At 34.8% G+C, this 23933-nt stretch overlaps 7 protein-coding genes across 7 annotated transcripts in view; 4 read left to right on the forward strand and 3 right to left on the reverse strand.

Annotated features, from left to right (window-relative positions):
* LOC104735870 lies at positions 359–2256 on the forward strand. Its single transcript, XM_010455738.2, has 2 exons — positions 359–1290; positions 1952–2256. The coding sequence occupies exons 1-2, from the start codon at positions 562–564 to the stop codon at positions 2066–2068; spliced, it is 846 nt and encodes a 281-aa protein (XP_010454040.1). The 5' UTR covers positions 359–561; the 3' UTR covers positions 2069–2256.
* On the forward strand, positions 2541–4314 carry LOC104735869 (J domain-containing protein DDB_G0295729). The gene is made up of 3 exons (XM_010455737.2): positions 2541–3087; positions 3298–3366; positions 3469–4314. The coding sequence occupies exons 1-3, from the start codon at positions 2755–2757 to the stop codon at positions 4099–4101; spliced, it is 1035 nt and encodes a 344-aa protein (XP_010454039.1). The 5' UTR covers positions 2541–2754; the 3' UTR covers positions 4102–4314.
* On the reverse strand, positions 4239–4968 carry LOC104735868. The gene is made up of 2 exons (XM_010455736.2): positions 4599–4968; positions 4239–4504 (listed from the first exon to the last, which is right to left on the reverse strand). Exons 1-2 carry the CDS (start codon positions 4743–4745, stop codon positions 4412–4414), a joined length of 240 nt encoding a protein of 79 aa, XP_010454038.1. The 5' UTR covers positions 4746–4968; the 3' UTR covers positions 4239–4411.
* LOC104738033 (F-box protein At5g18160-like) lies at positions 15544–16584 on the forward strand. Its single transcript, XM_019234854.1, has one exon. It carries the CDS (start codon positions 15544–15546, stop codon positions 16582–16584), a length of 1041 nt encoding a protein of 346 aa, XP_019090399.1.
* Positions 18559–21061, forward strand: LOC104735871 (glutamate dehydrogenase 1-like). Its single transcript, XM_010455739.2, has 9 exons — positions 18559–18912; positions 19155–19268; positions 19381–19602; positions 19694–19768; positions 19855–19971; positions 20060–20310; positions 20394–20469; positions 20542–20628; positions 20715–21061. The coding sequence occupies exons 1-9, from the start codon at positions 18805–18807 to the stop codon at positions 20898–20900; spliced, it is 1236 nt and encodes a 411-aa protein (XP_010454041.1). The 5' UTR covers positions 18559–18804; the 3' UTR covers positions 20901–21061.
* Positions 21082–22338, reverse strand: LOC104735872 (H/ACA ribonucleoprotein complex subunit 1-like protein 2). Its single transcript, XM_010455740.2, has 4 exons — positions 22109–22338; positions 21698–21846; positions 21486–21601; positions 21082–21366 (listed from the first exon to the last, which is right to left on the reverse strand). Exons 1-4 carry the CDS (start codon positions 22254–22256, stop codon positions 21195–21197), a joined length of 585 nt encoding a protein of 194 aa, XP_010454042.1. The 5' UTR covers positions 22257–22338; the 3' UTR covers positions 21082–21194.
* Positions 22603–23933, reverse strand: part of LOC104735873 (casein kinase 1-like protein HD16) — a 6131-nt gene continuing 4800 nt past the window's right edge. The window contains exons 14-17 of the mRNA XM_010455742.2: positions 23578–23668; positions 23312–23469; positions 23022–23210; positions 22603–22922 (exon numbers count right to left, since the gene is read on the reverse strand). Of these exons, the coding sequence (XP_010454044.1) occupies positions 22863–22922; positions 23022–23210; positions 23312–23469; positions 23578–23668 (498 nt within the window). The 3' untranslated portion in view covers positions 22603–22862. The remainder of the gene's footprint in view (positions 22923–23021; positions 23211–23311; positions 23470–23577; positions 23669–23933) is intronic.

Below are 23933 nucleotides of genomic sequence, written 5' to 3' on the forward strand. Positions count from 1 at the left end.
AATATACCTTTTTTTTTTTTTTTTTTTTGGCAAACAAGAGATTTTGACTTCTCAATATACCAATCATAATATTATATTATATCATGGTGAAAATAACGTTTAGCTTAATTACATCTATTTAAACATCTACGCAAAATACATACATCTTCTTTGAACAATTCTATTGAATAATTATCATTTTTAAAAATCACTAATTGCCGACAACCAAAAAATCACTAATTAACATTTAACACTTTGATAACTTAATCTAGTTTAACAGTGACAACACTAAATGCGTCAATCTCGCATGTACCTACTCCCATAGTTAAATCAACCATTTAAGAGTTTGCTTTTTCCGTCTCTTCTTCTTATTCTTCTTCTATGATCATCTATCTATTTAAGGATCTAGATACCACTTCAACAACGACGATGGAGAGAGGTCTCTCCTCAAAATTACTAAAACTCTATTAGCTCCAATAATTGAAAGAAAAAAAAAATACGCTCACCCAAAACAAAACTTTTCAAAAGTCCTCTTTTTCTAAAACCCTAATCGGAGAAATCAATCAACAAAACTAGGAGGAAATGGATCTAGAAGAGTGGGAATTACTCCCTAGAAACAACTACGAGGGTCTCAATCTTGATCTTGATCTTGATCTCGGTCATGACGAGGATCATGAAGCCAAGAAGATGATGAGAAACACCGAGAAAAGCTTCGACAATGATTACTACATCTGCCCTATACAAGATCCTGTCGGAAAAACAGAGCTTCTTCATGAGAGATCTAGCGTGGTCCCCACACAACTCCTCCAGATTCCCATAACTTGGGAACCTTTATCCCCCGTGGACGACAAAGATCACAAGAAGTACCAGGATCCGGATTTTTCGGAGCCAGAACCGGAACTTTTGACGGAGTCTCTTCCGTCGCCGAGAATAACCTTCAAGAAAATGAAGGAAACCGAATTTGCCGACATGAAACTAGACTCACCACCAGCGAGGTTCACGAGTCCCCTGCCTCAGCAGAACGATGAGAAACATTCCGATTCAAGAGGGGAGTACTATGATGAGATCGTGGGATCAGAGGCTAAACAGAGTAGTGACTTGAGTAGAAAGAAAGAAGTTGTTTGGGACGAAGGTAAAAATATGAATCTGTGGAAGAAGGGTCTCAATGGAATTGGAGCTATATGTTCATTTGGTATTGCAGCAGCTGCTGCCACCATCTGTGTATTCTTCCTTGGACACAACGGTAGCGTCCAAGGTTGTCGGAACAAGAACCAGATCCTCAGGTTCCAGATTTACTCTGATGATAATAAGGTAACTTCTTACAGTTATGATTCATATTTCAAGTATAATTTTTTTTAAAAATTATCTTGATTGACATTACTGTGTTTAGTGTTTCTAATGTAAAATATCTAGGTGCTTTGATAATGAACTACAATCCGATGAATCCTTATTCACAAGAAAAAAAAAAAGAAGTAATATGAGATTTTTGATCTATTTTGAAAAATGAAAACTAGACCAATGGTGATTAAGTTTAGCAAACTTCTTTTAGCTAGTGGTGTATTATTAAAGTTAGATATCAGCTCTATACAAATTATTTACGTGTTTGGTTGGATGGGCTGTTGATTAGAGAAGTTTTGTTTGTGTCTTTGATATACCGAAAGTGATAAGGATGCGTTTGGCGGTGTAGCCTATTACGTGTCTAAGGGAACAACAATCAATAATTGTAGAGACGATTTTTTTTTTTTTTCTTTTTCTTTCTTTCTACGTTTTGTGTTTATCTTTTCTTTTGCGTCACCCTCACACTTAGAAGTTTGAACCAAAACACGTTTATAATTAATAACGTCATTGTTCCTTACATTTGCTTTACAAGTTATATCATATGCGTATTAATCTATATCAGCTAGGGACTTAAAAGATGTTTTATGTCTGTTTTTGAAAGTTAATTTATATGTATACATAATTTTGATGGCAGCGAATGAACGAAGTAGTGAAGCATGCAACAAAGCTAAATGAAGCAATCTCTGTGATGAAAGGTCTTCCGGTTGCAAGAGCTCAGATTTCTTTTGGAGGATACTACGATGCACTTTAAATCATAGCCAACCCGTTTAGAATAACTAAATCAGTACACCAGATCCAATGTCTTCTGCTTAAAAAATTCAACGCGTGGTTTATAGCTTATATATTTATGAATTTAGGAACTTTAATAAATAATGTCTGTAGATTTTATATTCTTTGTAATAAACGAATGCATACGAGACTAGGCCTACATTAGTACTACATACTACATCAAGTTATAGTTAACCGCGAACGACGATGTTGTGGATATACAATATACAAGAGGAAAACAACAAGATAAAATACATAAGAAAAATATAAAGTAAATTTAAATCCGCATAATGCAACAACATGTATCATGTGGGTTTGAACTTTGGTGATGATACAATTTCACCAGGTAACATATTGTAGTCTTTGGGTGAAACAAATATATTTGTGAGTAATGAATGTATCAATTAAGCATTTAGTTCCTTGGGGGTTTGCATACAAGCTTGTACATCAACAAAAATAGATTAAGCCCAATAACGAAAGGCCCATTAATAAGGATGACCCAAAAGGATCCGATAATCTGACCCGCCAAGTAATATTTAACGGCCCTCCGTCAAAGCCGTTTCTCTTCTCTTCTCTTCCACCACTTAAGTTAACGTCACTGGTCCGTTGACAAACAGACCTGTGTGGCTGTGAGCCCTGTGACTGGTCAGTGTGGGAAGAAAGAAGATAATGCAGACTCAGCTTCTGGTTGGACCCATCCCACTCAAGGGCTGCCGTCGATTCTCATCCTCCTCCTTCTACGGCGATCTCCTCCCTCCGTCGTCTAAATATTTCGGCCGAGACCTACAACAACACCACCACCACCACCGTCGAAGGCACCGCGACGGCAGATCTCGCTCTCACCGTAATCGCTCGAAAACCACAATTACTTCTGCCGCGTATTCTTCTTCGTCTTCGGCTTCTAATACCGGCGGCGGACAGAGCCACTACGCTGTTTTGGGGGTAGCTCGTTACGCCACACAAGTTGATATCAAGAAAGCTTATCGCCTGCTCGCTCGAAAGGTAAATTATGTTTTCTTTTGCGTCGTCGCTTCCAAGAAAGCACCCATTTTGCAACGTTGATTCGATTGATTTTTGATGGAAATTGAAAAAGTTAAGATCTTTTGTGTTTGTATGAGAATCATCTAGAGAGTTATGTATGCTCCTAGTTTACTCAGCTTTGTTTTGGGTTATGTTTTGTGACTGTATTCTTCTTGTGGGTTGCAATTGTAGTTCCATCCTGATGTGAATAAGGACTCTAGAGCCGGAGAGTTATTCAAGACCATTCGTTGTTCCTACGAAGTCGGTATTTGAGATTTGCTAAAATTCACAAGTTCTTTTGAGTTGTTGTTGGGATCCAGTGTAAGATCAACTGATGGGAGTCTTTATTTTGGTTTGCAAAAGGTACTTTCTAATGAAGCTGCAAGGACTCAGTACGACCGAGCACTTAAAGTTGAAGAGAATGCAAGGTTCCACAGAGTGAAAAGGCAAAACTACACCCCTGAGGTTGAAGATGCCATGAAGTATTACTACAGCTGGGCTGAGAAAAGACAAAGATCCAGACACGAGAGGTTCCACGGACACTATTCTACATATCCAAAGTCACATTTCTACGCTGAGACCGAGCCACTAGAAGAAGACGAAGCAGAAGAAGTAGGAAGAGCACAAGACCAGCGAGACTCCTTTGTCGAATCTCTAAAATCCACCTTCTTATCGATGTTTCTTCTTTACTCGCTCGGCTGTCTAGCATCTCTCACATTTAGCACGTTCACGGCTTTGCTCGACAAGGAACTCGACATGGGTTACAAAGTTGGTTTCATGATCGCATGGATACTAGGTGGAAAAGGTGGCATCCTTCTCACTCTGTGTCTAACGTTCGCAAGCTGGCTGTGTGGGAAAGCAAGCAGCAGCGTTGTGGTTCTTGTGGTAGTGGCGATGTGGGTTGGCTCCAATTTAGCTAGACATGCTCCTCTTCCACAAGGTGCTCTTCTCACCCTCCTCTACATGTCAATTAAGCTTCAAGTCGACTCAACCTGAATCGTATTCTACCGCAGCTTCTTCACTACGTTAGGTTGTAAATAGCTAAATTACTTGTTCTCAAGTCCAATATCCCTTGAGATAAGATGTGTTCAATGGTCTGGAGAAAGATTGAATAGTAAAAGAGAAGAAATTGCTTGAAAAAGTTACAAAAGACTCCATTTTCATTGTTTTCCAAGATTACAAATCAATTAATCAATCAAAGTTACAAAATTCATGTGAAGGATTCATTATTAAACTCGTCTTCTGCACAAAGAAGAGAGACCCAAAAAGATGAGATCTTTAGTGTATTCATTGATCATCATCGTCTTCATTGAGTACTCTCTTTCATCTCCTTAAGATTCCTCCAAAGGTATCTTCCGCTAGCCATATCGACGAACACCCAAAACCCATTCTCCATCTTCTGTTAAAATTCACCAATTGAAACAGAGAAATCAGAACTAATCCCCCCAGAAAATCAAAAAATTTCAAGAAATTAACGGATAAAAAGGCTTTACCTTTTTGAAACCGAGTCCTTCTTTCTCATTCAATTCGACAGGCGAGTCGTCAGAGATGAGCTCCAGCGTAGAACTAACCGTCTTCCATGCGAAATAGCCGGCGAGTACAGCTGAGAAGAACACCAATAAGAACCTCAACGGACACATTGGATGAAAGATCAATTTTGGAATCTGATCTCAATGCGTTGAAGAAGAATGAGAAAGCTTTTTAGGGTTCGTGAGATTCTGGGAAACGAATTGTGTGAGAGAGAAAACAATATGAGAAATTATTAAAAAGGGGGTATGAGAGATTTGAGATTTTATTTACATATCTTCTCCATCTCCATCCACTACGAGAAAAAGGAGACGCGTTTCTGAATATTTCAGCAATGTGGAAAAATTGAAGAATTGGTGTTTTCATAATAGACGTCAATAACATAAATGTTTTATGTGTTTTACAAATTAGCCCCAATACTTTTAATTTTTTCCAAGGAATCCTTGATTTTTGCTAAATTTGTCTTGGATGAAAAACAATTGAGGGGATGCGTTGAGGTAAACTATGGAAAAGTAAGGGGTATATATGAAAATATTTACTATTTTAATGTGGTAAACGAAAAGAAAAGACAAAATACTTAAGTAAGTGTCTAGAAGAAGAAGAGGCTGACCTCAACTACCACTTATGTAGTTGTATTATTGTATCATATTATCACGTATGATGAAGTTTTTGTCAACGCGACGCACACAATTATAGAATTTGGAATAGCTCTCTTCTCAGAGAAAACAAAAAGTCTACTTCTCTTTTGTACAAAGTTGAGGGGCGTTCTAGAAATTGTTATGATACCGTATGTAAAAAAATTTAGCTCTAGTTGTCATATCTATCGATTGTGTTGGTTATGTTTGTGTTCCAATGCAAATTTTTGTTTGATAAAAAGAAAAAAATGTTTTTTTTTTTTGAACTAAACCGGGTTTTCATTCAATCAATTAAGTAACAGAGTTTAGACCGGCCAACAGGCCTTCTTTTGCCAGAGCATCGGCTCGACGATTGAAATCCCTAGAGATAAAACAGAAAACAGCAGAAGCAAAGGCAGTGGATAAATTCAGGATGTCGTGTAGAACCCTGTAGAATTCCTTGACTTGGATCTCTTTGTTGATAGCTTTGACAAGGGTTAGCGAGTCTGAAGCGAAGGATACCGATGTAAGGTCCGATGCTCAAATGTGAGGTCCGATGCTCAAATGTGAAGCGAAGGATACCGATGTAAGGTCCGATGCTCAAATGTGATCTTCTAGCTCAAATGTCATGGAAAATAACTAAAAGTAACCTTTTCCATCTTTTCATGGGAGATGTATCAATGGTTTATGTTTTCGCTAAGCCATAATGAAGTAACCCTTTTTTATTTATATGAAAGTAAATATCATTAATCAAAATGAAAGGTTTAGGATATACATAGTGAATAACCTAAAGGATTGAAACCTTGCCAAAAAAAAAAAAGATTAAATACCCATACAAGATTAAATAAGTCCTTAGTCACCATTTTCTGTAGATACCTTAAACACTTGTAGATCAAAACCAATACAAGATTAAATACCTTAAACATCCACACTGAAGCTAAATTAATACATAAAAGAACAAGTATCCACACTGAAGCTAAATTAATACATAAAAGAACAAGTAAATGATAAATTATAAAAAATTCTGAAGTATAAGGCGGATATTTAAATAACAGATTCATCTATTACCTTATTTATTCATACAATTGATTTATATAATCCAAAAAGACAGATTGATGATGGACCTTTAATTGAGTTTTCGGACTGGAAAATCGGATTTGGCTGAGAAAGTATCCGCTAAATCAGATTAATTTGGTGGAATCAATTTTTTGTGTAGGGGACAACTCTCTCTCTTTGTCTTTTCTTCTTTTTTTTTGTTTTTGTTTTTTTTTCCAAACAAAGAATTGTTAAGGAAGATTAAGTGATAATGGGTATCAATTTTTTGTTTACAAAAAACGGTCCATCATTTTTTTTTTAACTAGTCATATCTTCGAAGGTATAGAGTATGTAGTTAAGATCCGGTTCAATTTTTATTNAGTTCGCCCTAGCCCCTTTTTCTCTCTGGCACAACACCGAGATCCGCTCTCTCGGCGGCGCCGAACCCGATCGGCGTCGCTGGGACTTGGTTTCTTCATCTTCGTGGCCTCCTCTTTCTTTGCAGTCCACTCGCTTTCCGTTTCAGTCCTCCCGGAGATATGCTGAGATTCCAGATATCATCTTCGCCGTTGCATCAGCTTCAACCATCCCTTCTGCCTCCGCATCTGGCTACTCCCCTTGGTGAACCCTTTACATCGAGCCCTCACCGCTTTGGTATTGATCGAGAGATCCTCCAGTGTCCCCTAGGGCCGGCCCAGTGAAATTTGTGGCCCAATACAAAACAATTACTTTTTAATGGATTTTATAGATAAAAAAATAAAATTGAAACTAAATCTTAAAATTTCAGAAAATGAGGCATATTTTTGCAATAAAAAAATAGATAAATTTAAAACTTGAGGCCAAATCTATAACTTTCATAAAATTGAGGCCTATTTTTGTTACTAAAAATCTCAAAAAATATGGAGGCCCAACACCCATGTGTCATAAGAATGGGTGAAGGGCCGGGCCTGGTGTCCCCCTAGGCTCGGTCTCCGTCTATCTCACCACCCCTTAAGCTGTCAATTATCACATCTTACCGCTCCTCGGATCCAAATCCTCTCACCAAGTACTTTGCTTGGCTGCAGCTGGACAGAAGCTCTGTATTGACGTCGGCACCGGTGAACCACTTGACGAAGAAACCCCCCTCCTTGGTGGCCTCTGCTTCTCTTTCGGTAATCCTCTTTCCCAGGTCTATTCCCCAATCTTATATTCAAACCCTGGAAGATAGTTTACTTAGTTTAAACTATGGCACATCCCTGAACTGGTACCTAATCCGACCCCATTTTGGTGAAAGATATAGTCCGATCAATCCTGTTAGTTTTGATGGTTTCTGTTGGATCAAGTCGAGTCCATCTCGGTAGCAGAACACCTGAACTCTCTAGGTTGATTGATACCCATTTGTGTCGAGACCAGTGTGTACTCGGGTTTGGTCGAAACTCTACTTTGTCCCACCCTAAGCAAACCTTGGTTAGTTTATTGGTTTCATTAGTCCGAAGACAGTTTTTGAACTTTAAACTACCACTGGTACTAGAATGGCTCAAGAGTCCTTTGAAAACCTCGCTAATCGGTTACCCTAGGGATGATCCCGCTGTTGGAGTTTGTTTGGTGAAGCTTAGCATTATGATCCCAAATCTATGGAGTGGGGGTTACTGATGTTTCACCAACTCTCTACCTATACCTCACCAAATAACAAAGATCTTTAAACCGCAACTCAACTACTTTATGAAGTCTTTGCATAATTTCTTGAAGACTAGTGGCATTATGACCCTCTCTCCAAGGAGGAGTGGTTACCACAACCTCTCCAAGTCCCCCCTATCAACCTTAGACCATCAACTACATCTGTAGTAACCGGTTATCAGAGCATCAGCTCCCCTGCTCGACCCTTTGGCAACACAGCTTTGCCATTCTCATTTCCGCCAAGTCTTCGAAGTTTCAAGACAGTGGCTTCCTACTCCTTTGACTTGTTCATGGAGTCTGCATCGATTTGTCTTGATCTCACAGGTTCCATGCTGCTTTCTAGCATATGGCTCATAGCTCTCAAGCTCTTATCATCCAATGCTCCTATCTATCCTTGTACTTGTATTGTTTTATGCTTTGTTTTAGCTTACCCTCTATTGTACCCTAAACAATCATGGCCTTGTATGTTATTTTCTATCTAATGGAATGATAACACATCTTTGATAAAAAAAATAAAAAACGGTCCATCTACACTATTAATTTGGATATCAATATTAGAACATATTAGATTTTATATTTTTATTTTTGATTTTATGTGATATGATAATATGTAAAATCACTATAAATATTAGAGATAATTCAGAAAGAGAAAGATTTTATTTTCTTTCTATATCTATGTTAATTAAAACATAAAAATATGTATTTTTTAGAATTGGGCTACTAAAATATTGAAGAAAATTAAACAAAACAAATTGATTTATGGGTTTTAGACAAATAAACTATTTTTTATGGGCTCATTATAATAAATTGTATTAAAAACTGGTAAATTTTCACTACATATCTCTTTTTTAGTTAATGGGGGGGGGGTCAACTGACCCCATACTCTCTCACTTGGGTCCTCCCTATATTAATGCTATAAACATATAACAAATCTTTAAGATTAAATAAATAATGATTAATACCATAAATATATAATAGGTAGTTGCATTTTTAAATAATATTTGATGTACTTAATCCACATATTTTATTTAGTTCTATTTTCTATTTCAATATTATATAAATATTAGTTGCATACATTTAAACATTTAAACATATGTATATTCTTATGTTTACTAGGTTATTAATCTGCGCCACGCGCGGTATATGTGTAATGATTATTTTAATTATTTTAAACTTAATAATTATTTAAATAGCTATAAATTGATAGATAGTATGCAAAAGTAGTTTTATGTTTACATTTTTAAACAGAAACTAGATTTCAACCCCCGGTACACCGCGAGACAATTTTAAAAAATATATTTATATTTAGTTTGTTTGTTTAATTAATTTTGTTTGGATTGTTAATTATTAGAACAATAATAAGGGAATTAAATACATAAATATGTAATTTATAAGCTATTGTCTCATTAAGTCACAATATTACCAATGATTTAATTGTTTTACAAAATTTTAGTTAAATTACCTGATTTAATATTTCTCATATTCTAATATTAGTAGTATTGGCCAAATAATTAAATGAGGATTTAACCCGTGTTTCAAGACCGAATTAATAATATTTTATATTTATACTAATGTTAATTCAAACCATCATGTATACATAGATATTCAATTTCTAAATAAAATATATACTGAATTAAATGTATGTCCTCTTGCTAAAGTTAAATATTTGTGAATATTGGTTTTCTAATCATTCTAAAATTGTATTTTCGGTTTAGGAAATTTATTAATGTTAATATAATTATAGAGATTATAACTTTTTTTTTGATAAATCTGTTGTATATTATTTAAATTTGAGAGATTCTAACATCCATAAAAATAGTTTTCGAGATTTAATGAGTTAATACTTTAATGGGTAGATTTGTTTTTAGAAAAATCATAACGTATAGATGTTGTTAAAATTTTTTGACAATAAATGTAACAAATGTTGGTCAATTTAAGAAAGTTTAGTATTTAAGTTTCTCTGCAATGTTATTTATAGAATTGTTTTATGGGTTAATGTTTTAAATAAAACATATTAAATAAGCAAAACCAAAAGAGCATAAACCAAAATGTACTTCAAAAATAATAATATAGATATTTCTTTTATTTATATTTTAAGTATCATTTATCATGTTTAAAAATGTATTAGGATACGAAAGAAAAATCAAACTACGATTAATTCATTTTGTTTTAAATAGATTAGTTTTGGTACAATATTGAATATTCATCTAACAAATGATAAAAATAATAATTTACTTGTAATTATTGCTACGGAAATTTTCAGAAATGACTATTTCTCAGTATCTCTTTTCAAATATGTCCCTCCTAATATTTCTTTCAAAAATGCTCAAAAAGTTTGAGACCTACCAAAATATGTGTGTAACCTTTAGATACAAAATTATCATGTGAAAATCTTATAAATTTTAGGCACAAATTATCTTGTCATCTCCCCACTAATTATTTCTGTTTTTTTTATTGTTTTCAAATTATTTTTCAATATCTTAATTTGATGATATTTTTAGTTTTTCAATGATATTCTATTTTTATGTTATAATTTGAAACCATACCAAAGTGGATTCATGTAAATCTTCTTTTCATACTCAATACTTAACAAAATTCCTAATAGTTAAAAATATATGTCATAAGATTTATGATTTTCCCCTAAAACATAAAAATGTGTATGTTATTTAGGAATTATTTTTACTTCATATCTTACTTCTTAATATATACCCACTAATCTTTTTAGCAAATTTACATTTTTCATCTAACTATCTAAAATAGTTTCTAAAATCTTATCATTTTAGTGATTAAAATTATCTACTATCTTAATTGTACGTTTATCCATTTTACCTTATGACTACTTTTTCTTTTTATAATTATCTTCATATGAAAAATAAGAAAACTCATAATTTAGTCAATGATATAATTAAATTGTGATTAGATGTTTTAAATTAACAACTTCTTATATACCAAATTCTTCTCACTCAGAAAATCCCTAGAGTTTAAATTGTCTGCACTATTTAATTCCTTAAATAGTAAATGTCAACTGCGTCGTCACCAACAATTTTTTTTTTTTTTTTTTTTTTAACAAACCTTTTGTCCATTTCATTTTTCTCTTCGAAGAGAGTACCGGTTACAACTGTAAATTAAGGGGTGCCTCCAAATGAGTAAGACCTGCACCAAAACCTTTAGACAGATGCCTTACAAACCCCAACAATGAGCTCATTAGTTTTGAAACCTTGCAAACCAAGTAATTAAGAGAGATTCTTCTTGATTCCTGGCTTGTCGTGGAGATTGCACTCTAGAGAAAGGATCTAAACGGCTTCGGATGACGACTTTGATCTCTTTTATCAAACTGAGAGAAGGCCTTGATACTGTTGTATGCAGCTTTGAGTTTCTTTCTTTCCATATCAGGTACAGAGAAGCTTGGAAAACCAACCTGAGGATTGCCGAAATATTTCTATTCCTGCAAGGACGCTTGAGCCAAACGAGAGCATCTTGAAATAACGGAGAAGGGTTAACCTGGGCTCGTGAGCAGAAATACCGCCAGATGTCTCCTGTAAAACCACAATCGAAGAACAAATGTTGACGGGATTCGTCATGCGAGTTGCAAAGCAGGCAGCTAGCCGAGACCTGCATCCCCCAACCTAACAACCTGTCTCTTGTACTCAGTCTGTCACCAACAACTTTTAAATGATTCCTACATCCTCACATAGTATATTTTCTCATGATAATCAAGTATCTACTCCATCATCCTTATCGTAAATGCATAACATAATTTCCATTTCTCATATTTTACCAATTAGTTTACTTACTCATTTTTACTATATTTTTTTCTTTACACTTATGTATGGAATTTTGTTTAAAATATTTTAGAATACTGTGATTTTCTTATATGATTGGTAAGAGTAGCTTGATAAAAATCTTTCGGAGAAAAAAAAAAAAAACAAACGAATTATAGGTTTCATAACATATTCATAAATAACACACACGAATTGATTAGAATTCCCAAGGAGTTCACATCTGCATGTCTTACTACACCTTCGTTGAATAACTATAATATATGTGTATATCATTAAAAGGATATCGTCCGGCATTGTAATACAAAATATATATAATCCCAGATTTTTATAGAACTTTCGAGCCAAAATATAATAATGGAATATCAAAAAACTCATATGATCAAAACTATTTATTTGGCTAATTGATAAAATAATGTGACAGGGATCTATAGTTATAGCTAAAACAAATATTTAGGGTAAACCATTATAATTCTTTCAATAAAGTTTACTTTATATTTTTTTTTTCCTTTTTGTAGGCATATTAAGCAATGGTAATCATAAGATTGAGATTACTAACCTCTAACTGTCCTTGACAGCAAAATTGATTTGTTAGAACCAGTGTTCAGGATAGCGCTAGGCGGTATGTGGGCGGTGACCCAGCGCCTAGCGCCTAGAACGCCTAGTCGGAATTTTAAACGTTTTTACGCGGTTTAGGCGTTTACAATATGAACATTATATATATGATATTATATGTAAAATTATATAAAAATATATGTTAGAAGAAATAAATAATAATAAATCATAAACTAAAATTAGTAAAAATACATTTATTTAATTTAGATTAATAACATATAAACATTTATAAATATTTATATGAATATAAAACTTAAAATTTTAAATATATGTAGTTAAAAATAAAAACATACATTAAAATAAAAATTTTGTGATTATAGGCGGTCTAAACAGTCGTCTAGGCGTCTGCAGAGTGCCTAGCGCCTAGACGGCGCCTAAGTGGCCGCCTAGACCGCTTTCTTGAACACTGGTTAGAACTAAAAAAAATACAAAAACTAAACCCTATTAAAATAAACAAACGATAAACACACCAAAAAAAAAACAGAATTCTTAATACCTTATAGATTTTTCAGTTTGGTTCCTTTATATGATCGTACATACAATTTCAAATTTTCAAATTATATATGATCGACATGTAGATGCAGTCTCATTCACAGCAGGAACATCAATGGTTTTGGATCGAAACTCACATGATCTGTAAACCAAAACATAAATCAAAATAAGCAAAACCAATTTAAAAAACATATTTATATTGATAATAAGAGCTCATATAACTTTTATTTTAATAAAAAAAACACAAAAGAACCAATTATAACTCATACTAAGAAATTCAATTATAATCATAACTCATACTAAGAAATTCAATTATAAAAGAACCAAAACAATACAAAAAACCCCCCACAATGTCAACACTACCTAACTAACCTAATGAATTTAATATCTAATGTTGTAGCCTAAGCTCTATATTTATAGTAAAAATATAGGGAAAACCGCCATAATAATTTTTAGAAATTTAAGATTATCTTTACAAATTTAAGATTATCTTCACACATATTCTCTCAATATATAAAATAATTAATATTTTGATAATGATGAATTCCAAACAATAAGCATGGTCGTGTTAAACTTTATAAAATAAAAGGTAACATAAATGTCATCATTTCAAAAATCATTTATCAATGATAAAACTTGTTCTAATTAGTCACTATGTTTCAAAAACAAATACTTTTTTAGACAAAAATATTATTTTGACTCGTTATACAACTAAGACATCATTTATGCAAATGCAATGATAAAACTTGATAAACGTGCATGGGTTGCAACTCGTTAAACAAATACTTTAATCATTTATCTTTATCAGTAAAACTTGTTATCTTAGTTACTATGTAGTCTATGTTTCAAAACAAATACTTTCTCATTATTAAATTAATCTGTGTGTGTGACTTCGTTCCATTAATTTCTGTTTTCTTTTGACTCGTTTACAAAATTAAAATATATAACCATTTGGGATTCATGTATGCATGTATAACTAGTGCATCTGTGCATGCATGTATAATAATAATAAGGGAGAAGAAAAAAATAATATATAATAATATATAATAATAAGAGAGAAGAAAAAAATAAAAGAATGTATACGTAAGAGCATCGTTACCGGCAGTTGCTCACAGAATATTAATATATTAAAAAATTAAAAAGTAACAAAAAAACAGGAAAGATAGTTAGAATGATTCTATTTGGAGCAATTTGAGAACCTGGCTGAACATATATTATTGGTCAAATTTTTATTTAATAATTTATCTATTTGTTTAATAAATCATTTTTTATTAAAACATTAAAATAATATTTATGAAGTACTTATGTGATGTGAGCATTCATTAGTAATGATGGTCTTAAGTTGTTCTGGCAAAAATCGATCCTCTTAATAAATAGACAGGTGTCGATTTTCTATTGGTTACTACAAATAAAATCTAATAAAAAAATTTATATGATTAAAATACATTTTTTAATTCTTTTAAAGAAACGTTAGAGAGTTCCTGGGGTAAAGATATGGAACACTTGCGGTTGGTTTGATCTTTAGTGAAAGAGAGCAATAATTCCTAATTTATCTTAGATTCATAGGAATTCTAAAATAAAAATTATTGGTTTCACACAGTCTCTCAATATATAAAAGAATTAATATAAAGTACTATATGGAAAAAGAAAATAATTAACGGTGAGTTTCTTCGTCTAATATGGCTATAAATATTGGTTGAATCAATGCTTGATTCTCACTAAAAAAAAAAAAAAAAAGAAAAGAAAACACATCATAGAAATAGAAAGAAAGAAAAAAAGATGAAGAAATGTGTACTTTATCTAGTATGGTTTCTGTTCAGTTTACTTTCTAGTGCAAATGCTTCTTAATTACGCGTGGGGTTTTACAAACAAGTTTGTCCCCAAGCCGAAGACGTGGTCGGAGAAGTGGTTCGCCAGCGATTCAAGACGAATCCTACCGTCACGGCGGTGTTACTCCGCATGCATTTCCACGACTGCTTTCTTCAAGTAAGTCGTTTTTTATTTTATTTTTTCTTTTATGAAAAAGGGCCCAACTTGTTTGTTTGGTCAAATTTATATCTTACTTAATATTTTTTAAAAAAACTAAAATTAATAAAACATAATTTTCAAAGAAAAAATTGAAAACTAGTTTTATCTCATATTTGAAAAGTAACAATATCTTAAATATATTTGTTTCATATTTTGTAATCTCATATTTAATAGTTTTACTACTTGTCCAACTAATTTTAAATAAAACTATACTAACATTATCATAAATTAATCAAAAATTCAAAGACGTTATTATGAGAAAAATTATTTGTTTATATAAAGGTGAGTATCTACAAAGACGTTAATTAAAAGTATAATTTATTTAATTATAATTTATAGTAATTAAATGTATAATTTTCTTAATTCTTTTCTTATAGAATTAGTAATTTATAATTACAATTAGTATTATTTTTATATACATATAGAATTAGTAAACACGTTCGCTTACCTCATCCTCCTTACAAAAAAAAATGGAAACTGAAGGGTGTTTACTGAAGCTGGTAAATTATAAAAACACAACAAAAAATAGAAATCATGAAATACTAATATGTATTATTACCAATTTACTTAATTTACCTGATCTATATAACGCATGATTGTAGGAGACGGAAGAGCAAATTAACGTTCAAAGAAGACGAACGAACAAATTAGAGAGTTTAAAGAAATTAAGCAAGATTTTGGAGCAATTAGCCATGGACGAACAAGAAGAGAAGCAGAGAACAACACAATCTTCATCTATATCGAAAACAAGATCCTCACATCGTAATCACAAATCTCAGTCAATTGCTAACTCGATTCCTCTCCACATAACCGTCGAGATACTCTCAAGACTTCCTGCGAAATCAATCGTGAGATGTCGCTCCGCCTGTAAGCTATGGTCGTTCATCACCACCACACCAGAGTTCATCAAGGCTCGATCCAAAAAGACATCACCACCGTGTGTGCTAATAGTCTTCCGAAAACACGACAAGCTGATCGTTTTCTCGTCTCCGCAACACAAGGATACTTATTCTCATGTGGAAGATTGTCAAATCCCAACCCCAAAGATTGGTTTCGTCCGTCGTTTTGATTCTGTTCACGGTTTGATTTGCATGGAAGGTTCTAAAAGGCTCGAGATTTGGAACCCTACCATGAAACGATTCTTCACTTTACCTGAACCTCAAGGCACCGGAGACGGATACTACGTAGGAGGGTTTTTAGGGTATGAACCGATTGAAGGTAAATACAAAGCAGTCTGCATTGTCAGAGGATGCAACACTCAAGTTCTTACATTAGGAGCTCGAGAATCATGGAGAGTAATAACCAAAGGCAGCCCTATTCATTGGCCTGCTAAAGACAGTGGGAGATGCATTAATGGAGTTATCTACTATAAAGCTATTTGCATGCCTTATAGGCATGCTTTAGTGAGTTTTGATCTCAGGTCTGAAAGTTTCGGTTTGATCGAGTTTCCCATGCGTGATTACGTTCGTTTTCTAATGGTATCTTATGAGGGAAGGTTGGCTTTGATAAGTTCCATTGGCTCCGTTGTTGAATTATGGAGTTTGGAGGATGCAGAGAATCGAAAATACTGGTCGTGTAAACATTTTCTTTTCAGTCTTCCTGCTAACAAAAGGTTCAAGTCTTTGGATCTGAAGGGTGTTACTGATGCTGGTGAGCTTATCTATACAGGAATGAGTTTGAATGGATCGTTCTGTGTTGTGTATTTTGATCCGAAGAAAGACAGTATAAGATAAGTTTGCAGGAATTTCAGGTAACGAGATTTGGCAACCTGATAGACTTGGATTTGATCTTGTCAATGACTTTTATGTTTTACCAAATCACATCGAGAGTTTCATCTCATTGTAAGAGTGCTCTCCTCTATTTAAATGGAATGACAACAAATCTATGAAGTGATTTCTTTAGATATTTCTTGTAAATTTGATTGATTGATCCCATTGGGGTAAATTCCCATAATTTGATAATTTCTACATGTTTAAGTATGTGAGTGATAATTTCTACATGTTTAAGTATGTGAGAAACTTTACTATATAATTTATAAACACGCTATGGTAGTATGTAACAGAACAAACCCTATAGAGGCAGAGACTGTAATATGTGTCAGTGTCACCAAAGAATCCTCTGTTCTGTTGAATGACATCTAATTCTATATAAGTTTTTTCTTTTTCTTGAGAACTTTATCCATTCCAATGGAAGGAGGGCTTTGTCATAAAGTGATCATTACTTAGTTTTGAGTATACCACAACACGTGTTATAACAATGTAGGCCGGGTTCTGCAGAGTGCAGACTATGCCATATATATTTATATGCAAACGACTCAGTCTCTTGGAAGTTGGAAGTTAAAAACAATGGCATTCAATTTTTAGTTGATGATTTGTAGAACATTCATAAGCAAACTAGAGATTCTTCGATACGTGTATAAGAGATGAAGGCGTAAGCTATTATTATAGGCTTCATAGGTCAAATACACATGCCTTTGTCTTGTTGTTTCCTTCTCTTTCAACAACTTTCTCTCCACAAATCCAACACCAACACTGACAAGAAAAAGCATAATTAGATAATCAATTTTCACACAAGGATAAGATATCCATCTCTTGAAATGTTCAATAGCCCTCTAGAAAGAAGCAGAACAAGAATATATTAGTTTTTATTAAGAAATTAATCATGTAGGTGACAATGGGTAGCAAAATGTAATTTATATATAATCCCAATCCAACTATAGTTATATACTTTAACAAAAGTTTTAAATATGTCGAATCCGTACATGTGTGTTTGGACGCATATTAATTGGGGTGACAAAAAGAAACATAGTGGATAAGATTGTTTACAAGTCAACATACACCAATTAAGAAAAATCAAAGAAATTACGATTTGATGAGAATATGACGATGCAACCGTATCTCTCCAAAGAAAAAGAAGTATTATGTGTCACATTCCCCACTAATTTCATTTAGGAATATGATTCAAGTGTGGTAGTTAAAAATCATAATACCCAAGATGATAACCAAACAGAATAGCACCAAGACAAGCAACACCCACAAAGGGCAAAACAGAACCACCAGAGCTTTTCCCTTCAGATCTCAGAGGTGCAGCTTCTTCTGCATCTCCACCTAAAATAAGAAGATTGTTCCCAAAACAATACATTATTAGAATCTTCAAATTACAGTAGTAAGCATTTTACATAATGTATCTGTAGAGCATAGAAGAGGAACCAGAGGCTCTATAGTCTGAGATGCCCATATAATATATGCAACGTTGTATCATGTATGAATGTTCTAGTTCTATATTCGGCTACATTATTTTCTGACAAAACATAGCACAACAATGTTTAGTTTTCCCAAACTATTTGTTACATTATTGGAAAAAATTTCTGATGATATCCCAAATATGTCGACATATCCAACAGTAATATGAACTCAAAAGGCCAAACATCAGTTGATGAGTGTCCAAAGAATTTAGTCTCGTTGATCCCAAAATTAGTTTAGTTATGGTCTAAGATCTAAAACTATTAAAACTACTTATAGATTAATTAGTTGTTTTATTTTTTTGAAGGGCAACTAAACTCTTCAATTGTCTTAAAGGATGTTTGCCCAAATTTATCAAAAAAAAGTCTATCTCGTTGGACATAGTACTTGTACAAGAAATTTAAATACACAAAGTGAATGTAACCTTTTTAATCCCACAATTATTGTCGCTTGGATTTCTGAAACTGCCTTAATCAGCTCCACCCTCCACTGAATCTTACCCAAGCATCGATCACGTGCATGTTATGTATAGACACACACACACACCCTATTAGTCTATTAAAGTGTACAAATAAATACACACACTTAACAACAAACACTGACACCAATCTTCTCATTTCAACAGTCGTTTTATTACAGCGTTCTGATCAAAGCTCACAAAAGTAAAAGTACACAGAAACAAGAAGAAACAGTAAAGAAGAAGAAGAAGCGATGAATGCTTTAGCAGCAACAAACAGAAACTTCAAGTTAGCTTCAAGGCTTCTTGGTTTGGATTCTAAGCTCGAGAAAAGTCTTCTCATCCCTTTCCGTGAAATCAAGGTTTCTCATAATTTTTTTACACTCCGTTCTTTTCTAAAACTAATAAAGCCTCCTTGATCGGCTGATTTTGCGGCCTTTTCGGGCGGCCGGAGATGATTCTTTGCGGCGGATTTATAATTTCTGAATGTTTCGGGGCGTTTCCAAACCCGACCCGCTATTTTCTGATCTAATTACAACCCTGATCCGGTTAGTACCGGAAGGAACCAATTTAATTAACCGGTTTTGTAAAATATTGTTGGCAGGTGGAATGTACCATACCGAAAGACGATGGGACATTAGCATCATTCGTTGGGTTCAGAGTGCAACACGACAATGCTAGAGGTCCCATGAAAGGTGGAATCAGATATCATCCCGAGGTTTTTGACTTTTTGACATTTGTAAATTTTCTCTTCCAAACCAGAATTCAATTTCGGTTTTTGGTACGATGCTAACCGGTTATCGTTTTTAATTTATTATTTTTCTCTGAAGGTTGATCCGGATGAAGTGAACGCATTGGCTCAGCTAATGACTTGGAAAACAGCAGTGGCTAAGATTCCTTACGGTGGAGCCAAAGGAGGGATTGGTTGTGATCCGAGCAAGCTCAGTATCTCCGAGCTCGAGAGGTTGACTCGAGTTTTCACTCAGAAGATTCATGATCTCATTGGGATTCATACTGATGTTCCAGCTCCTGATATGGGCACTGGTCCTCAGGTTTAACTCTCTTCAAAACGTTTCCATTAAGTTATTGTTCTTCTTGAGTCATCATCTTTAATTTTTTCCTACCTTGGTGGTAAATTTGCAGACAATGGCTTGGATTCTTGATGAGTACTCGAAGTTTCATGGATACTCGCCTGCAGTTGTGACTGGAAAGCCCATTGTAAGTAACAGCTATCACGGAGTTTTGTGTCGCTAATCACTAGTATAAGAAGTTACCTGAGTGGTAAAATGATGTTTATGAACCAGGATCTTGGTGGTTCGCTAGGTAGAGACGCTGCTACTGGAAGAGGAGTGATGTTTGGAACCGAAGCTTTGCTTAACGACCACGGCAAGAGTATATCAGGGCAGCGTTTTGTAATCCAGGTGAAGTTTTTTTTTTAAATTCTTTCTTTATGTTTCTCGCGGAACCACAGAGACTTTTCTTAACCGGGTTGCACTGTTGGTACTTTAGGGGTTTGGTAATGTGGGTTCTTGGGCGGCGAAGCTAATAAATGAAAAGGGTGGGAAGATTGTTGCGGTGAGTGACATAACCGGAGCAATCAAGAACAAGGACGGTATTGATATCCCTGCCTTGCTCGAGTATACAAAACAACACAGAGGTGTCAAAGGGTTTGATGGTGCGGATCCAATTGATCCAAATGCCATACTGCTCGAGGATTGCGATATCCTCGTCCCTGCAGCACTTGGTGGTGTCATCAACAGGTTCAAGCTTTTTTTTGCTACACAAGTTTACATTCTGTTTGAAAGTTTCTATAAAACTTATATTAATTGGGTTTTGGTTGAAGGGAGAATGCGAATGAGATTAAAGCAAAGTTCATCATAGAAGCTGCTAATCATCCCACTGATCCAGACGCTGATGAGGTTTGATTGCCCTCTTCTTTTTACTTCGCAAATTCTCATTTCAAATCTGTAATGGAGACACTTGTATTGCAGATCTTAAGTAATAAAGGTGTGGTTATACTCCCAGACATATATGCAAACTCTGGAGGGGTCACTGTCAGTTACTTCGAATGGGTTCAGGTATGAAGTCTCTAAACTGCTAGTCTTGGACATACCAAGTACCCGAACCAAACTGATTATATAAGTTGTTTTATGGCAATGTGCAGAACATTCAAGGGTTTATGTGGGAAGAAGAGAAGGTGAACGATGAGCTAAAGACTTACATGACTCGCTCTTTCAAGGACTTAAAAGAGATGTGCAAAACTCATTCCTGCGATCTCCGGATGGGAGCTTTCACTCTCGGTGTTAATCGTGTGGCTCAGGCTACCGTTCTCAGAGGCTGGGGAGCTTAAGATTCTCTGATCTTTATGAATCGAACTTAATAAAACGAGCCAACCTTTCATGCTCTCCTTCTTTCACTTAGAGTTAACAGATCTGTGTTAATAACCAGATGATGCTTTCATGTATGTAATAAAACCTTGAACTCAGATGATTAATGAACTTTTTTTCACTCTTTCCATAATGCTAAGTATCAAAAACTAGAATCTGAAAAACGGTTACCATTATTATGGTTCTTTAATAAGCATTTTCATGATCCAAGATAAAAAGGAGGAATTACAATCTTGAAGGCTATATAGAAAAAGAATCTATCCTCTCCCTCGGCCTCTGAAGCCTCCACGAAAACCACCTCTTGGTTGAAACCCTCTACCACGGGGTGCACCTCCGAAATTGCCTCTACCACGGGGGGCACCTCTACCACGGGGAGCACCTCTTCCACGGGGAGCTCCTCTACCACGCGGAGCACCTCCTGATTGCCCCCTGCAAGAAGTACAGAACAAGAGTTCAACAAGTTTGTTCTACTTTAAACTTAAAGGGACCTAAGAATTGGCAAATCAACAAGTGTAGATCAGCTATCTTTTAGAGGAAGTGCAGCTTACTTTGGTTGAGGAAGGAATCTTGATAGATGTAAAAGCTTCTCAGGGTTAATAAAGAACTTATCGCCTTTAGTATAAGAGGTAGCTACAATACCTTCCATCATTTTGATAGTAAACAGCTGAAAAAAGTAAAAAACCAATGCTTTGGATATCAGAGAGCAGGGCAGTATAAAGAAGAAGCAACAGAGAGAGAGAGAGAGAGAGATAACACATACAGATTCATTAATGGGACCAAAGATTTCATCAACTCTCCCAATCTGGGTCTTGTTTTCTAGGTAGATTGGGGCATTGAAATGTGGGATTTTCGGATTCGTTAGCTTGGTCACAGCATCTCCCTCACAAGGATGGAGAAAGGTTGCAACTTCTGTATAACCAAAGAAACAAAACTTTTATTTATAAAGATTGACAATTCCACAGGTTTGTTCATTAAGATGAATATAATCTAACAAAACCTCAACTCTAAAGATGAATCTAACAAAATCCTAACAAGAAAGAACCAATTTATCAATGGGAATTATACTCAGAATTCAGCAACAAAACACTCATTAATGTCAAAGCTGAGAACTTTTTCAGCTTGATCGGTAAAGCAAGTATGAGAATCGTCAAAGAAGGTTTAGAAAACGAACCAACGACTTCGCTGGGAGGTCCTTCGTCACGATAACCACCACCATAGCGTCCTCCGCCACGTCCGCCGCCGCCACCAAAACGTCCACGTCCGCCGCCGTCTCTTCCTCCCCTTCCCCTAAAATTCCCGCCGCCGCGTGGTGGTCTCATCTTTGGTTCTGTTTCTTCTTAACAGCGCTCTGTTCCTCAGAAGTTTTTTAGGGTTTCGCGTGGGAAGCAATTGGAGTGTTCAATAAGAAGCTTTTTAATACAAAAATATTACGTATACGTATTAGGGTTTTCAGCAATTGAACAAAAATAATACGATTTTTATTTAGTTAATTAGTCAATAATTAAAAAAAAAAGGATTTGAGTGACATTTATATAATAGGATTAGAAATTAATTTCCCCTTTATTTATGGTTGTGTTGGTTTAAGTTTGGTTTGGTTTGGTTTTCTCACACATTTCACTTACTAGAGGCATCAAACAACGCAAAGGATAACCAAAAGAAAAAGAGAAAAAAAAAAGCACACTTGAAGGCTTAAAAAAAGCCTTCAAAACTTTCTATTACTAATTCAATTTTCTCCGTTACCTTCTTCGTTTCTATCTTTTTTCATTACTTCTACATACATACGTAGACGCATCCATTTCATTACATTCAACAAACAGGTTGCGTCTGGTTTCACCTTTTTTTGTTTGTGTACTATGATCCTTATGTTCCAAAAGTCTCTTTTCTTCTCTTTGCAACAGACCATACGATGGTGCTAAGTATCTCTCTCAGCACACTGTCCTCCCAAAGCATATTGATGCAATGTACAGATTTTTCGCCCATTTTTCCTGAAATTCACAACCAAACACCGTGTAAGTTCTAATTCAGTTATACGGAAACAAAACCATATAAATCCAAATTTTGTTCAAAGAACTAAAGAAACCCACCTTAACGTGAGTGCTTGGAAAGGCGGTGGTGCGAAGAGTCTCTTGAGTTTCATCCATCATTTTACGTTTTGGTACACTTAATATAAAAGCTGCTTGGTCTGCAGTTGCTGCCATTGATGTTATCCTATACCCACTTTCCCACCTCCTATGTATCCCATCACTTGGGTACAAAAAGTCGAGCTCCACGACCTTTTCATGCAATAACCAAACAAGATTATTATTAAAGGGAGATGTCACAATGTTTAGTAGGAAACATGTAATGCTTTTAAGGTTAAGAGATGGAAGCATACCTGATCAGAGAAGCCCGAGTTCCTCGACATTACCACACCCCAACGGTTCCCAGCAGTTGTCATGGAGGTTACATGAAAATCTTCTTTCCATTTCTTATTTATCCACTTGAAAGGAAATGAGTCGCTGACTTTGTAAGATTGCTGAGTATAAGAAGTACCTACCAATTTGCAACGAGCAGAAATAAGTAAAGAACCCTTCATGTTATAAGTATGATAATAGTATGACACTGTTATAGTTAACTGTGACAACTACCATTAAAACCAACCTTTTGACATAATAACTAATGAGCTCCCGTTATCTGAACCAGCTATGGAACTGATATAGTAGTTCTTTTCCCACTGTTCCATAATCCAGTCCTGCAAAAATAAAACACACAAATGGTGAGTTACTGCAAAATTGATTGATTCCTAATTGTTTCCAGCAATTATTACCTTGTGAAGGAAAACCGTTGACAATTCATAAACTTGAGAGGTGAATCCAGTCCCAGCATCCATTATGAGGGCCCAGAGATTAGCTGCTGATGCTACACAGCTAATTAAAAGGCCATCCTCGTTACCTTTCTGAACATGTTGGTGCAGCCTTGTGTCTGCAACGTTGTAGTGATATCTACACGAAGAAAAT

This window comes from Camelina sativa, chromosome 13 (assembly GCF_000633955.1).
Source record: "Camelina sativa cultivar DH55 chromosome 13, Cs, whole genome shotgun sequence".
Taxonomy (NCBI): domain Eukaryota; kingdom Viridiplantae; phylum Streptophyta; class Magnoliopsida; order Brassicales; family Brassicaceae; genus Camelina; species Camelina sativa.